Source organism: Platichthys flesus, chromosome 8 (assembly GCF_949316205.1).
Source record: "Platichthys flesus chromosome 8, fPlaFle2.1, whole genome shotgun sequence".
NCBI classification, from domain to species: domain Eukaryota; kingdom Metazoa; phylum Chordata; class Actinopteri; order Pleuronectiformes; family Pleuronectidae; genus Platichthys; species Platichthys flesus.
This window is the reverse complement of record NC_084952.1, coordinates 8,489,353-8,506,033: the sequence shown is the minus strand read 5'-3', so window position 1 is coordinate 8,506,033 and position 16,681 is coordinate 8,489,353. Positions and strand designations below refer to the sequence as shown.

The window sequence follows — 16,681 nt, the reverse complement described above, 5'->3', positions numbered from 1 at the left end:
GAGCTGGTCATACAAATGTCCAGTTTAAAAACCAAAAAACTAAAACAAAAATCACACAAAAGCTTATTTTTAAATCTTGAACGTGAAAATATCAGAAATTTATTCACAGAGTTAAATTATTAAACAAACTACATGGCAGTGCATCTCTCAACCTGACATAGCTGCTAAATAGAGACTGCATAGGAGGTTAAGGTCAGTGAGCAAGTCTGCAGAGGATGGAGTGAGCGTTAGAAGAAGCTTAGGTGAAGCTGTGGAGGAGAGCGACGGCCAGAGAGATGAGCGTCAGCGAGGAGGAGCAGACGGACGCAGATGATCCGGATGCGGTGAAGGGCTCGGTGTTTCTCAGCATCCAGTCCTTCTCTTCATGGAGATTCTGTCGGTCCAGCTCCGGACCCAACAGCCTCCGGATCGTCTCGTAGTAGTTGTTCAGCCACTGAAGCTGGAGACACACAGAAGAACTCTGGATGAAAGATTTACAGCTTTGTTTAATAGCACCGATGAATTGGAAGGACTTGAGTGGAAACATTGGATAACAAGTAAAAATAACACACATAATCCATATTTATCTGAAGTTGAATACAGTTGAATACATTAAATATGGTGTTCCACAGGGATCGACACTTGGATCTCTTTTGTTCTCCATTCTGAAGTCCTGATGGTTTACCTTCACAACAAGAATCATTGTGGTTGTATGGCTCTGCTAAACATAGCAGTTCAGTCTACATGCAGGTTTTGTCAGATTCATACAAAATCACCATGACGAACAAAATAGAATCAGTTTATCCTTTAAATTTAAGTTAACGTTTGTACTCAATTTGGAGAAATTCCCTCCATGTGCTCTTCAGATTTTGTTTTCATAAGAATGGGAAAGACAGACAGACTGAAAGATGGACAACCTGAAGACATAATGCCAACATAGCACAAAACAAGAAGCAAGAATACTCAAAAGTACAGGTTCTACATTCAAACTTCTACTCAAGTACAATTTACAGTTATACAGTTTTCTCCAATAATGATGAAAAGTACATGTACTCATTAAGCAGGAAGTTGAAATACTTCAAGACCAAAACCTTCAAACCAGTTGGTTGATGTTCACTAAATTAACTTTTTTTGGCCCAAAGATGAGACAGTTCCTCCTTGTTTCAGAAAACGACCTTTTTTCTTTACTGTTCCATGATTTTACTAAAAATATCTTCTCTTCCGATTAACAGGAACAAAAGTGCAGATGTAAAACCCCACACGTGGTTTTGTTTTGATCGCTGAGCTGCAGAGAAGCTATGGTGTCATGTTAAAGGGGAAGTTTTAGAAGAGGAAACCTGCTTTTAAGGCAGGAAGTAACATTTTATAAAAAGAGTCATTTATACAAATTGCAAGAGTTTTATAACTGCAGAAGAAAACTTGAGCTTATATAATTAGTCCGATTTTTTTAGTCACTCGTTTAAAAATAATGAATGTGCACGTTTAGTAAGTTCTTAACAGTTTTTTTTTATGAAGTGGACGATGCCGTCAACCCCTGGTCTTACCTGCTCTGAGCTGAGGAGGGACGTGTCTATTAGCTTCCTGTCGTATGGAACCAGTGACACGGTGTCGAAGGTCAGAAAGTTGTGACCATACTGAGGGGGAACAGAAAACATGGAGGTAGAGGTTATTTACTAAGAACTGATCTCAGTCTGCTGATGTCACATATTGTCATTAAATTCATCTGCCTTCGTTTGGGCGGGTACGACCACAGCAACGTCCTCGATTCGGATCCCGAAGTCGTTGTCCTTGTAATATCCAGGTTCTGAAAGAGAACCGTTGACACTTTGGCGTTTAGCATTTGAGCCATGAAATGTGCATGTGAAGTTAATTCTCTTTACCATCATGATATTGGTTTTTAAAGTCTCACCTATCGATGTGAACATTCCTGCTCTGAAGGGAATGTTGTTGCCCTGAAAACCCACCGGCCCTGCAGCAGAAATATCACAATATTACATCTTTAAACTACGACTGAAGCATTATGCATTAACTTGAGAAAAAATGATCTGTTGTTTTCATGGGGCAACAGGGTTATTTTCTGATTTACTCTGCTGACGTGTGGACACAGCGCAGCTTTGTTTAATAGCACCGATGAATTGGAAGGACTTGAGTTGAAACACTGGATAACAAGTAAAAACATCACAAAATAACCCAGATTTATCTGAAGTTGAATACGGTTGAATACATGAAATACGGTGTTCCACAGGGATCAACACTCGGATCACTTTTGTTCTCCATTCTGAAAAAAAAAAAAAAAAAAAAAAATCTGCTCTGTTTAATTTACAGTTGATTGGTCAATAAAGACGTCACTGCTAAATACAGTAATCTGAGTAAAACTGAAGATCATATAAAAGGTAAAAGGAGCCGTACACTCATGAACTCCAAAGTAGTTTCCAACACCGTGACCTGTGCCGTGACCGTAGTTCAGGCCTACCTCCCACAATGCCCGGCGGCCGAGCATCTCTATGTTCACGCCTGTTGAGGAACAAAACACAGAGATGCTCAAATCAAACATCCTGCCTCAGTCGCAAAGACGATGATGACGAGTGGAGAAACAGCGCTCCCTCATGGTGAACCAGAGAAAAGTGTCAGAGTAGAATCGTTAATCTCATTTTAAAGTGTTTTCCATCCCCACCTCTTGTCCCTGAAGGAAATATGGTTCGGGAAATCTCGATGTTTCCCATGAGCACTCGCGTGTAGGCCTCCTGCGAAGTGAGACAGGAGTGAGACTGTTTGAGAAACCTGAGTTTACATGATGCTGAGCTATAACTCAACACACTTTCTCCCTCTATGTCATGTATTTCTAAATCCCTTCATTACACAATTTTTTGTCTGCTTGTTCTGTACAGTTTTATTTTAGTGTTGATTTACTGCTCGAACACATAATGACGTCAGAGGATCATTAAAGTGCCAATTTATCATAAACATGACGGCAGGAATGATGTGGATGATATTTCACAGAGAAAATGTTAATATCTTATCAAAGATTCACACTTTCATGTTTTAATTCAAACTGTTACCTTCTGCATCGGTGTGGGGGTTCCCCAGTGAACAGTCCGAGTGATGTCAGTGGTCCCGTCTCTAGTGGAGGTAGTATTTGTATCAGTATCAGCAGTGAGAGACGGGATGACTGATTTCACATGTGGGTGTGGGTAAGTGAAACTGGAGAAAGAGTGTGAGCAGAGTTTGTTTTTACTCACAGATACTGTCCTCCTGAGTCGACCAGATACATCTCATCTACCGTCAACCTCCTGCTGGTGTCTGCTGATGGACTGCAACAAACAGGAAATGGTATCAGGAAAATAAGGACCATGTCAGTCTTTGACAAGACTGAATAGTCAATTTTCTAAATGTTATAAAAGTGTAGATTGATTCCTTGACCCTCAGATGCTCTTGTTTGTCAAAAACAAGAGCATTAAAAAGCCAAAAGTAAATCTTACCTGTAATGGGCCAGAGCAGCGTTGGGTCCACTTGCTGAGATGGTGTCAAAGCTTGGGCCTCTGCTGTCCTTCTGTTTGCTGTAATGATGTTCACATTAGCTGTGAAAACTTGTATGTTCAACTATCCAATGTCTGGACTTCATGTTTTTCATTTCAATTACTGGACATCTGTCTGAGTTTGAACCTCAGGGTCATTACAGCTGTGTGTTCCCTCTGGGCTCTTGATCATTCACCTGCGACACTTGTTGACGTAATCTGCAGCCGTCACCTCGGTCTCCTTCCCCTCGGGCACAGCCTTCTCCAGCCATATCAGCAGCTGGATGACTGCGACTGCATCCCTGACCTGCACAGAGCCCCAGTGACACACGGGATCAAACCGCACGTGTGACAAAGCTGTTCAGACGTCATTGGACAAGGTAATAAAAATAAATCAAGGCGAGTGCTCAGCTATCAGTGTTATCGGAGTCAGGGAGAGCATTACCCTGTAAAGATAATGGTCTCACAGTAAAATTAAAAGCATCATAAGTAACCAACCACAATGTGTCTTTATCAGTGATTATACAGTGACTGCATGTATATCATGGGCTGTTTATAAAGATGGATGACGCGTCTCCACTTCGTCCAACTATCTACAAATTAAACAAACATTTTTCCGATGCAAACGCTGCCATCTTGTGCCAGTGACATAATCTGGAGCCAGAATCTAAGCAGCAGTGTTTGAGACGTTGATCATCAGTCTGTCACAGCTATCAATCATGACGTTTCAGCCCAGGTTTAGAGCAGCAATAACCACCTAAAATGACAGAAACCATCTTCGAGAAAAATGTATTTGATGTGTACTGTGACATTGAGTTTGGTCCCATCTGCTAACATGGAGGAGGCAGAGTTTGTGACCTTTACTACAGCCAGCCACCAGGGGGCAATCAAGATGCTTTGGCTTCACTGTGTGTCATCCATCTTTATTTACAGTCTAATGTCCATTGTGGTTTGATCATGTATAACCTGAGTATGTCTCTGCACAGTTTACGTACGTGAGCGTCCCTCAGGATTTGCTGCTCAGTGTCATCCTTAATGGCTTTAGTCGTTAACACAGGAGAGTAGGAGGTTGTCATCAGTTTGTCCTAATTAACGCAGGGAAACAACATTAATTCAAATAATGATAATGATAATCATTATATTGAAATATGCAGTGCAATTGTACGATTTAAGATTTAAGATGTCTTCAAACCTCTGGTGAGATGACCTCATAAAGTGCATAGTTTGTGTACTCTGTGCCGATCCACACTTTAACTCCCGGCTCGGCCACATACGTCTTTAAATGGTCTCGAACAGTTTCGTAGCTTTTCAGCTGCACACACATGGAGCCGTTGCACGAGGCGTTCAGGTACAACTTCAACTCCTCCGGTACTCTCTCTGTGTGGAGGAAGAGCCTGGAGAAGGGGAAGTACAGTAAGTCCTGATACTGAATATACAAAAATTGGATTATTGGTTTGTTTGTAGTGTTTGTGGTGGAAATTACAGCAACAGAGACATAAGGGGAAAAAACTGAATCTGATGTGTTTGCATATAATCCATGAGACAGCACTTGCCAGATCTTATCCATTGTGAGCAGAGTGTAGGAGTAGAAAAAGGGATTGTATGGGATGTCGTTGCCGCGCAGATTAAATAGCCCTAAAAAAAGACACAAATACACAACAACACTGACTGTCAGTGGCAGCAGCAGCTCACGCATCCATTTACATTATCTGACATATCCACCTGAGCACAGACACACATTCTGTATCTTCTGTTAGTGTCGAATATACGTGACTTTCTCTGAGCCCCCGACATTGGGAACAGATTTGTTAATTCTGAACTCAGGAGTCTGGAGCGGTGTGAGGATGAGGAGAATGCTTTTTAATAATACACTGTTCATTTATCAGATGCTGAGCTGATTAGTCACACTGCGTCAATCCTGCATTATTATCAGTTTATTATTAGTTATTTAAAAGTTTGAAGTTCAAATACTATTTTTTTTTAGAAACCCTTGTTTGTCTGAGCGTCTGTCATAATCTTTCATGCACTTTGTTTTGTTGTTTGTTATCATAAAGTATACTGGATATTCAGCCAGAGGCTTAAATGGCTATTCATTTCACATTTATATGAAAACAGTATCCTATTCTGATAGTATCTATTATTGTTATTTAGTTTTGAAACATTATTAGTTTCATTGATCTCACAAACATGATCCGTCCAGATTCTTCTCAATACTGGTTTTCTTTTTGCATTATTGTTGTAATTGCATTGTTTAAAATTCTTCTTCATTTAGTTATCTTAATAGTCAAATGTAGTACAGCAAATTTAAATTAAGTTAATTAAAACTTTTAATCAATTGTCTTGAGGGCAATATTAAATTCTAATTCTGTGTTGGTGAAGAGCAACAGTCAAATTCTAGTCTAGATGAAATGTATTTTTATATTTCTCTTATAGATTCAAATAATTCAGTCATTTTGGACTGAAACCTACAGCGTTACTTACAGGCAGTTTCATCCAGCGCTGAAAGCAGAAGAGCTGTGGGCTGGTATGGATTGTCCCTCATCTGATTCCGTATATGATCCACTTTCATCTGCCAAGACCTTTCTGCAAAAACACATATTTGATTTTCTTTGCACCCACAAACCAATAAACACTTGACACTCGTTTGCATTCAAAACAGTCACAGGCCTCCTGACCTCTTGTGACACCTGGACCTGTGCCCGTTGGTCTGCTTGCTAATCAAGAGCTTCTCTATGAAGCAACTGTTCATATTTCTTGTTAGAAGGTCTTTGAGCTCAGTTCAAAATTCACAGAACAAAATCAAGTTGAATAAAAGATGCTCAAATGTTTCAGAGTTGTTTGAAACTGTAGAGTCAGGTGATATTTCTGTGTGGATTTGTCACTTTGAACAGCATCTCACCAATTTTGCATTAAAAAAAATTGATCAGTGCCGCTCATAGGATGTGTTCAGCAGTGTTGTTGATGCTTCTGACTAAGTGAAGGCACATCAATGCTTTTCCATTAACTTCGCCTCTTTCTTTGACACTTCTATCATCTGAAAAACTGCTCACCTCTCCTCAGACTGACACAGAAAGCTTTCCACGCCATGAGACAGCATTTATAAAAGACTTTCTGAAACCCCTGTATGGAATGCTTTTTACAAGATTGCTGTCAAATATAAACACACAAACACACACATTAACACACACATTAAAACACACACACACACACACACACATTAACCAACACACACACACACACACATTAACCATTAGGTTTATGATGCTCTTCGTCTGACCATAAAGAAGAATAAGGCTCATGGGCGTCCAGACAACTTCCTTATCTAGAGGCTCCTCCATTCTCTCAGTTTGTATTTGATCTGTCAACCAGACCTGCAACATGAGCCTGTGTTTATGGCTGATTGTGGAGCCACTTATTGCCCTCTGTTCAGTTTGCAGGTATTTGTCAGCACAAAGATAAACGGCACCACAGACTGCAGTGTGTAGGCCTATGTGTGTGCAGTGCAGACACACTTACAGACACACGCACATATAAGGAAGGAAACTCACGTATGACCCTGTCTGGCAGGTGCGTGAGGTTGTGAGGTGGGACGGGCGGTCTGGCTTCCCACACTTTGTCGACCAGGTTACCAGGGATGGACTTGAGGGTGCGATTGCTCGACTGCAGATTGATGCTGTAGTCCTCCTGTGTTTCTAATGGAGGAAATTGCAGATGATTACACTCAACGAAGTGAATCAATCACAAGTAAACAGTCTGTGCGGCGTCTGGTGGCTCCGCTGATAATTTTCCATCTACTTATGCAGTTTATTGATGTGAACCTGGACTGACAGGAGGGATTGGAGGAGAGAGACTCACTGAGGGAGAAGAGGAAGGGATCGAAGCCAATGCTGCCGCCCGATGGAACCTCGGAGATGAGCCACTCGGCCATGTTCATGATGGACACTGGAGGAAATCACACATGACAGACTGGAATCGTTACTGACTTTGGAGAATTGACAGAATAAATCTAGTGGCATACCTGCGGAGAATATATATATATATATATATATATATATAGATATAAATCACAGTGATATTCAAAATGTTATTGTCAGTTAGAAATGTATTAAACACAAAATGGAGACAACAAAAATAACCAAAAGGTTAGACAGTATGACGGTTTCACCAAGTTCACATAATATAGTTACTATTGATGTGGTTGTTGTGTTTAAGAAAACTAATGATGAGTTATAGAAACTTCCTATACCAAAAATCATGACATAAAATACACAATGATCCATCACTTTGTGGCCACTATAGATAAAAAAACAGCCAACTAAGCAAGTCATAAAAGCTGAATTGCCTTTTCGAATATTAGAAAATCTGCTCTGTTAAGTATTCTTTTTACAAATGTGTGAACATCAGCACCATATGTTCTGATTCTGCAGGACAATGCATGCACTTATTTCTGTTTGTTCCTGAGCTATTTTTATCAATAATAGCTGCAGCATTTGTCAGGCTATTTTTAGCCCAGATCATCAAACCCACAAATCTTAGATTTGAATCTGTTTGCCCTGCGTTGTCATAACAAGAAGTCACAGTATCATTGCTCCTTACCATCTTTTTCCAGCACCCAGTTGCAGTCCATCTCTCTCTCCGCTTGAATCCAGTAGCGGCTGTCCGTCCACAGGGCAGCCTTGGTCTGAGTAACTACAGCAGTGCCTGGGGAGAGAGGCAGGACGGCAGCTGGGTTATGGAGAGCAGCAGTGACTGTGAATTACAAACGACTATAAATGTCTGTGTTGACTTACAACAATGCGTGATGGGCCAGCTAATATTGAAAAATGAGAAGAGACAGCGAGGAGATAGCAAAGTGCCGATGTGTGGTGGATATATAATGAGGGCCGGCCTACATTATCATTCCACTGTTGTGCCCTCACATGAGATACATAAACGTCAGTAGCAACATATGAGTAGATCTTCAAATCTAAATGAGACCTCCTTTATAGAGGCCCACGGAATGTGACTTTTTTTCTATGAGTTGGTCGCAAACAGCACATTACTGAGCTTTCATCTATCGCCTCATCCCTTCATCCTTGCAACAGCTAAGCGAAGAAATATGCACGATAGTTAATTTTGTTAACGATCATTGCGTGAAAACAGATCTCATGATTTAATGGTCTTGTACTGTGCAAAGGGGGACTGCAGAAGAATGAGAGGACGCAGTGATGCAGTGAGTCAAGGCAATGAAACCAAATGAACAAAGAGGTAGGTATAGGCTTCACGGTGAAGATGTGCGATGAAAGTAGAGAAGCTGCGTGGCCGCGGCACTCAGGTGGGGGAGTTGAGTCACCAGGATAAGGAGGAAGACGGAGAGGGGGAGGCAGAAAAGGATTGTACCTGCGGAGCCTGTAAAACCGGTCATGAACGCCCTCCTAGCATCCCGTTGTGCGATATATTCACTCTGGCACAGAAACAGAGTAGATTAAAAACATGCACACGCACACACCCATGGTTTAGACACAGATGAAATAAATATGATGGACAGCAGCTGTACCAGGTGAGCATCGGTGCCAGGGATAATATACGCATTGATATTCAGGGGAAGCATTAGCGCTCGTAACTTCTGCAGTTGGAGGGTGGTATTTGAGCCTCGGTGGTACTGTAACACACACATGCACATACACACACACACACACACACACACACACACACAGACACACACACACATACACACACACAACAACACACACACAAAGGGAGAGAGAGACACAGAGTGTGAAAAAGTCTTTCCATTTAATTAAAACCCAAGCAACTGCTGAATCATCCCTTTCTGTATCTCTCACTGTAATCATTAACCATGGAGCATGTGCACTAATCATTAACTGTAACTGTATAAAAAACACGCTAAATGTTAAATTAGAGGACAATACAGAGTGACTTCTTTGATGTCAATTTTTATAACTTGTTTTTTATTATTTTATGGATAAAGTCAATAACGACTGTCAATTATTGTCAGAGTCATAATGTTTTCATTGACGAGCAGGTCTCACCGGCGGGGACAGAGAGCAGTTCCTCTCAGTTCGCTCGTAGGCAGCAGCACCAGCAGAGTCTCCTGGCATGACAAACACACAGCGGTAAAAGACCTCGGGAAGTGACACAAAGTGGTGAGCAAGCCGGAGCTACGCAAGCACATTTTTACAACAGTGTAAACTTAAGGTCCAAGTTTAGCCACAGTTACAGTCAGAGCAATCTGTGGACAAAAACATCCGGCCGACAAAGTGAAAAGGACAAAATAACTTGTGTAGCCCAACAAGAGTCACCCGATGATCTGTTATACATGGAATAAAGGGACAAACAGATTACATGTCGTCGTCCAAGACACATTTCATGCAAAAAAATCCTGATTAGTTAACCTACAGGCACGCAAAGAACAGATGGCAATTTCTTATGCCCACTTTGCAAGTGTTTTCATGAGACAGCATGACACAGGATTTGGAGTACACGCTATAGAACTGGTTGGAATTGCAAAGCAGTATCACAGAACAGGATACAGGATACAAAAAAAAACAATAAAAAATTATTTCACACAATATCCTAATTAGAGATCAGATCAGCTGGATCAAAGTCTTCACACATGCCAGTGAGGATAAAGAGGAACTTCTCACCTGCCAGCGCTGCCACACACAGAGCCAACAGCCAGCCGCAGGACGGCATCTTGGCTTCAGGAACAGATGCACACACTCAGAGCGGCTACAAAGCAGGTGCCCCGATGCGTATGCAGCGTGTGTGAGAAAGTGTGTGTGGGTGTCTTGTGAGAAATTGTGTGTGGGTGTCTGCTCGTAAGTACGACTGTCCTCTCTCTCTCTCTTTATCTCTTTCCCTCTCCCTCTCCCCTCTCTCTCTCCCTCTCCTCCTCCTCTGCCACCACTCACTATCTCCTCTCCCTGCGGCCCTCTGATAGGAATCATGTGCATCCGCTTTGAGGGATTTTTGGACTTGGGAAACATTTCTTTCCTTAAAAATGACCTTAAATAACTTTGTGTAACGCCACACTGGCCGCCCACTTTTCCCATCATCTGAGCAAATTGCTCAACATGTTTTTGTTTCATGGAGTAACTCAGAGGCAGCGAGTTAGAAATTCCCACTACGATGCACAAACATCCAGCACATGTGTTTTTTCTTAAGTAAAAACCTTTTCATACAATAGTTTTATTTATAACTATTTTTATTTAGGATGAGGATTAGAGGTTCCAGTTCTTATTTCAAACACGGAGGAATATACTGAACAACACGGCCAAGGCTGTTCAAATACAAAACATGAATGATAATGTATGAGCAGAGAGTGTTTGTCTGTGGACAGATGTTGAATTTTGAGAGAATTTGTTATCTTGGCAGATCCACAGATTATAGGCAAGTGCCTGTAATCCTGCAGAGACTTCCATGGAGGACGTTTGTGCTTTGGGTATTTTTAAATTCTTGTCTTCAAACCAAATGTATAACGGCACAGGAGGAGGCTGTGTCATTTAAAGACAGGGATTCTGGGACATTTGTTCAGTCCCTCCTAGAAGACGTTCATGGTGTTGTACTCGGCTGTTCTCAGATGTAAGGGAATCAAAGAAAAAGGTAGCGGAGAGAAGTATAATGCCCGGCTCCTCTTTCATCTCATCAGGGTGCAGATGTCAGACTATTGATTAATCTCTTAATTGACAAATCTTTGCACCTCTACATCAAAGCGTTTACCTGGATACATAACCTGCACCAGATTCAATGGAAAAAACTCAAACCATAAATGACAACCTGCAGGTGGCGCTACGTGAAACGTCGGAAGAATGTCAATTCACTGGGGATTATGAACATTTTATTTGATGCAGTGTGAGATTTTTTTCTTGTAAAGGGAAAATAAACCATTACATTTTAGAAACAGAATGAAGTTAATGTTGTGGGAAGATAACAGAAAAGAATAAATCTGTCAAAGATTAATAATGTTAGCTTTCAAAATAAAACCTGCTATGTTGCTGCTCACAGTATATGTTTAGATCTGAAGTGACCCAGATCTCATTCAATAAAATGGCATGAATACAATCTGTAAAACATGATGAGTTTAATCAGCGTGAAAACCCCCAAAAGCTTCAAAAAAATCTGTCGGGCTCAGTGTAGCTAATGTTTAAGAAATCCAAAGAGAGAAATTACATTTTGACAGACGCCTGATTCACTTTGACTGTGAACTGGGGGAGATTGTTCAATTGGCTTAACCAGAAGCTTTTAAAAGGAAAAGGAAAAGGTCCTTCTTTCGAGTCACATTTAAAATCACCGGTAAGAAAAATTTACATTTGTAGATCATTTCTAAAAACGCTGCATGTGTAGTTGACAGACTCAGATTACATTGAGCCATCTAAACTTTAAAAAATATATCTGCAAAGTACATGAACACAGTTTTTTCATCTACAATTAAACTGTGAGTTAACAGTCGAGTGTCAGGTTTATGTCTCAGTGACAGGCACAGATGTGATAAAAGCAGCAGGTGATGAACTCGACACGTTCCCTGAACAAGGCCTTAGATCCAACAGCATCTTAAGTAGAGAGCATATCTGAACATAAACCTGTGATTTGTGTCTCTGCTCAGACAGACGGACACATTCATCCTGGACCTACTGTACACAAACTGTTCTTTAAGGCATAAGGATTAAAGGTCAAGGGGTGTAAGTAATACGTGTGATTACTTTAAGAGGTGTCACTGCATGTTTGATGATTGTTTTGTGTGACTTACTTGTCTCGATATTGTTTTGTGTATGTGTCTGTGTTCTCAGGTCTCACTTTACCAGCTATTCTTGACTGAATTGTAAAGTCCAACTGTTGACCTCAACAGCTTTATCTACATAAAGCTGCAGATTCGGAGGAAAGCTCATCACTGCATGGATCCTTTATGAAAGGGTTTAATTTAATAATGTGTTACTAAAATACCAATTACAGTGGTTTAACTATCAACCCCAGGAAAAACGGTTAAAATGCTGATTTAAATGACAATAATTGCAACTGTAATCTGTAGTTTTTCATAGTCTGGGTTCAACTGCATTGTGAATAATTTTTGTCTGGTTCTTATTTGCAGCATTTGTTTTGTATAGAGAGACGGTGCTGCAAACAAAGAGAGGAATGATGACAGATTTACGTAGATTCACCTTGTTGCAACGTCTACAGTGAATCACCTGTTGTAATCCTTAAACCTTCTCTTGAAATGCACTAGTGACTTTTTCCCATTAAGGGAAAACAAGGAGCATCTATCATTGTTCTGACTAAAATATCCCAACACTTATAGGAGGATTTGCCATGGAATTTGGTCAAGTTGCTCATGGTCCACAGAGGAGGAATCACTGCAGGCTTTCTTGCTGGAAGGAGCTTCAAAAACAGAGGGGCAGCAGTGCGATGGGTTTGATATACGTAATGTGCTGATGAAATGAATGCAATGGAGAAGAAGATCCAAACTAAAACAGGAGCAAATTAGACTGACAATGTATGAATTAGGGTTTGAATGGACGCCTCTTTCATGTTACTGCCGGTTTTCTCTGCAGTATGAAGTATATTCAGGTCTTGGCCAGTGTTTGAAAATCAATAAAAATTGTTGGATCTTGAACTTGGCTTCTCTTTCTCCTTCGTAACACTGAGCCAGTTTTTCATACAGCTTACAACCAGCACTGTGATAGAATACACCTACATTGCTGTATTACAAATCCTGAGTTACAAGCAGTCAATAGTCAGTAAACAGAGATAGTAGCGGGGCTATGAAGCAATACAATAGATAAATATATTCCAGTACATAAAAATAGGAAAAATATTCCTTTGTTTTGCAACCACACTAAACAATGAGCTCAGTAAATCTGCTCTGCTGCTTCGACCTTGAACCAAAATAACCTGTATTACATAGGAGAGAGAGGGGACTATGATATACAGCTGTTAATGTTTGGCCACCATCTGTTATTGAACACTGAAACTGCACATGGGTCAGTATTGTCATAAAGTTTCCTGTTTGATAACACAGAACAAAGAGAGACGTAGATTGACTGTAAAAGTGATTATGCAACTTTAACTCTCAGGTTATAAACTGTTAGGAAATGGTTGGTGTCTGGGCCCCAGAGGGACTTGTAGGAAACAGAGTTTTATTTCATTTCATTTCATAAAGTGTGTGAGAACCTTCAGGGGCTCGTGGTCAAATTCTTTGCAACATTTATCCAGCGCACCCTGTTCACAAAGTGAGTGCTCCGTCAAGAAGCAACGTGTGGTGAATCATGACAGGTGACATTCACCCACGAAAGGAAGCTGTGGTCACCTTGGATTTCATGGTGTTCACATGAATCTCAAAGATGACTCGGTTTGACAGCAGAAATAAAAAAAAATTCCACTGAAAAATCGCGGACGTTTCCTGCAGCGTATTCCCTGACTCCTTTTTCCAACATGGTAAGCATGTTCTGAACATCCACAAATTTGGGCGATATGTTAGATAAATATATGGATTAATATTCTCTGCTATTCTGATAAAATGATGCCACTGGCTCTGAAAGCTCAAAACAACTGTAAAGACACAAAGCACATTCACACAGATAGTTTTAGATTTAGTTCATCATTCAAATGATGGAACATAATTTCAGAATCATGGAATCAGAATGTTTTAGTTAAATGAAAAATCTACAAACTTTATTTCTACTAAGTAAATCAATTGTTTTTTTAAACTAATTTCTATTGTGTTCTGTGAGTCTGTATTTACGTGTGTTTTCTATATTTGAGAAATATTGTCCAATTAATGTTTTTTTCTTCACTGGCTTGTTTTGCCTCTTTACACGGGTCTATTCCATAGACTGGTTTATTCACAGGATCAGTGTATAAGATTTAGCAGCACCTAGTGGTGAGGTTACAGACTGCAACAAATTGAAAACCTCTCCTCTCCCTCTTCCCATGCTGGTTCATTTGTGAGCATACAACATGAACAGCAGGTCCCGGTACTATTTACTATATGTTATTCCTCAATTAATTTCCTGTCAATATACTTAATGCAAATGACTCTATACCCACTACGTTGCATGATACACTGGGTTCTTTAGCACAACCACATATAAACATTTTAAAACACCAACTCCAACCCAACATCCACCTGTAGGCCTTGGATCTAAATTGACCTTCAGTGTAGTGTTGTCCTTCCACGGTGTCAAACCACAGTGTAGGCGTAACAGACAGTGAGAAAGAGAATACTGAATATATAAATGTTGAAACAGTGTCTGAATTAGCGTTCAGTAACACCAAGTGACCAGCTGGGGGTGTAAGTGCTCCATTGGTACTTCTTGTGAGGATAAACTATTTGTGTGTTTATGTACAAATCTCACTTCATTGCGATTAACACATATCTTAAGAAGATCACTGTCAGCTAAACTTTACAAAATTGATTTAAAGATTTACTTAAAAAAGATAAACTAATTACTAATTACATAAACTACTGTTTAAATAATAAGTTACTAATTTACTAATTGATAGTAATTCATTATATGAATATACCAGTCATCCCATAATGATTCATTAATATGCTGTCACTAACTCTTTTTACCAATAAATGTAATTGATAGATTGAATAAATATTTATCACACTTGACCAGAAGTACGTGGTGTCGATTTGGGATTTACAGAACAACGTGCTGAGCAGTGCCAAGACGCAAACTACAGACAAAGTGCCCTCCTCACCAAACACGACCACCAGGGGTGGCTAGTGTTCAATGTATTCCATCTCCTCTCTCTCCAATCTCTGTGAACACCCTCTACCCTGTTACTCAGGAAATCTTGTTTTATCAAAGGTGCACTGATTTACAATCTTCATCAATTGGACACAAACCATTCATGTGTATGTGTGAGCGTCTGTGTGTGTGTCAGGTGATTTAGTGCCGGTGACAACCTTCGGCCATGTCGTAGCCCCGTGATGAGGCTCAAAGTTGTGGACCAATATTAATAAATGGTAGCCCTGGCAACAGTGTTCAGTGTGTGAGTCAGAGGAGCTCAGGCAGAGGGGAAGGCAGGGCACCATGGCCGAACATGGATGCTTCTCAGAGAGACACCACCTCAGAGCCTGGCTCATCACCAATGTCACATCTGTGCCCAACAAGAGTTCGAGGACAAACTGAATTATAATAATTCAACATGAAATCCTCAACTCAGTGAGCTCTCAGAGCAAAGGCATCATTTTAGTTGTTTGTCATTCAGGGATGAGCTTTGTTTGATTTCAGTCATTTTAAACACACAGCGCTGTAAAACAAAGAGATTACAGTTAATGACTTGTGCTGGAGTGTTTGAATGCTCTGAACAATGTGAGGGATTACAGAACAGTAAACATCTGTGGAAATAGCTGCTCTGGGGTTGGTGGGGTGTACTTGTGGTTGAACTGTACATACTCCTGTATCCCGGGGAGAGGATAATATTTTTAAAGTGACCATAATAGTTGCTGTGGATATTCAGAGTTATCAACTGGATATAAATCAGTAGAACTGCTCCAGGCAGTGGACACCAGCCTCCAGAGCCCCCAGTCTTTCTAATGTGGTCTACGGAGGGACAATGGGTCATATACAGTGAAAGATAATGAGGACTGAGAAGCAGGCCTGAAAACTAAGAAGAGGAAAGTAAGTTAATTAGTCGCAGCCCTGTCCTATTACACAGTCCAAGCAAGGCTTTTGTGACCTGAGTCACGTAAGCACTCTGCCGTCCTGCACGCTGCTGTCAGTCTCTGTATAAAGTAAACAACAAGCGGCCATGTTGGGGTCAATCACTTACAGTGTGCGAGCTGCCTTTGTTTACCGTGCCATAGCAGAGGCCCTGCAGAGCTGATTACAAATCTAAGCACTTCCCCTGGATAACAGATATGTAACCACGTAAATTTAGATTTGCTCAGAAACACTGAGCCAGACAAGTGCAGAGTGATACTATTTTCTGTTTATACTTTCAATTTATGTCACAATGTTTCCAAGTAACACATGTTACAAATAATACAAAAAAGTGCACAGCTGCAGTTGTTGCCAAGCAACAATCAAATTCATATTAATAAAGGAGATGAAAGGAAAATCAAGCAAATTCTGGCCGAAGCCATTGCTATTTAACTTATTATACCAAATCTTGAGGCTTCAGATCTCTGAGTCTAATGATTCCTTACCATTCTGGATTGTTATCTCAACAATTGCACC

At 40.5% G+C, this 16,681-nt stretch overlaps 1 protein-coding gene across 1 annotated transcript; it reads right to left on the bottom strand.

Annotated features, from left to right (window-relative positions):
• Positions 1-63: 63 nt before the first annotated feature.
• xpnpep2 (X-prolyl aminopeptidase (aminopeptidase P) 2, membrane-bound) lies at positions 64-10,394 on the bottom strand (the record flags this gene model as incomplete). Its single annotated transcript, XM_062393863.1, is given in 21 exon segments — positions 64-439; positions 1,524-1,613; positions 1,707-1,783; positions 1,889-1,948; positions 2,389-2,493; positions 2,654-2,723; positions 3,039-3,099; positions 3,219-3,290; positions 3,459-3,536; positions 3,692-3,801; positions 4,490-4,579; positions 4,687-4,888; positions 5,048-5,129; positions 5,976-6,077; positions 7,043-7,186; positions 7,350-7,436; positions 8,091-8,195; positions 8,874-8,937; positions 9,031-9,135; positions 9,527-9,588; positions 10,142-10,394. Coding segments are annotated over 21 exon segments (2,016 nt in total). The 3' UTR covers positions 64-238.
• Positions 10,395-16,681: the final 6,287 nt, after the last annotated feature.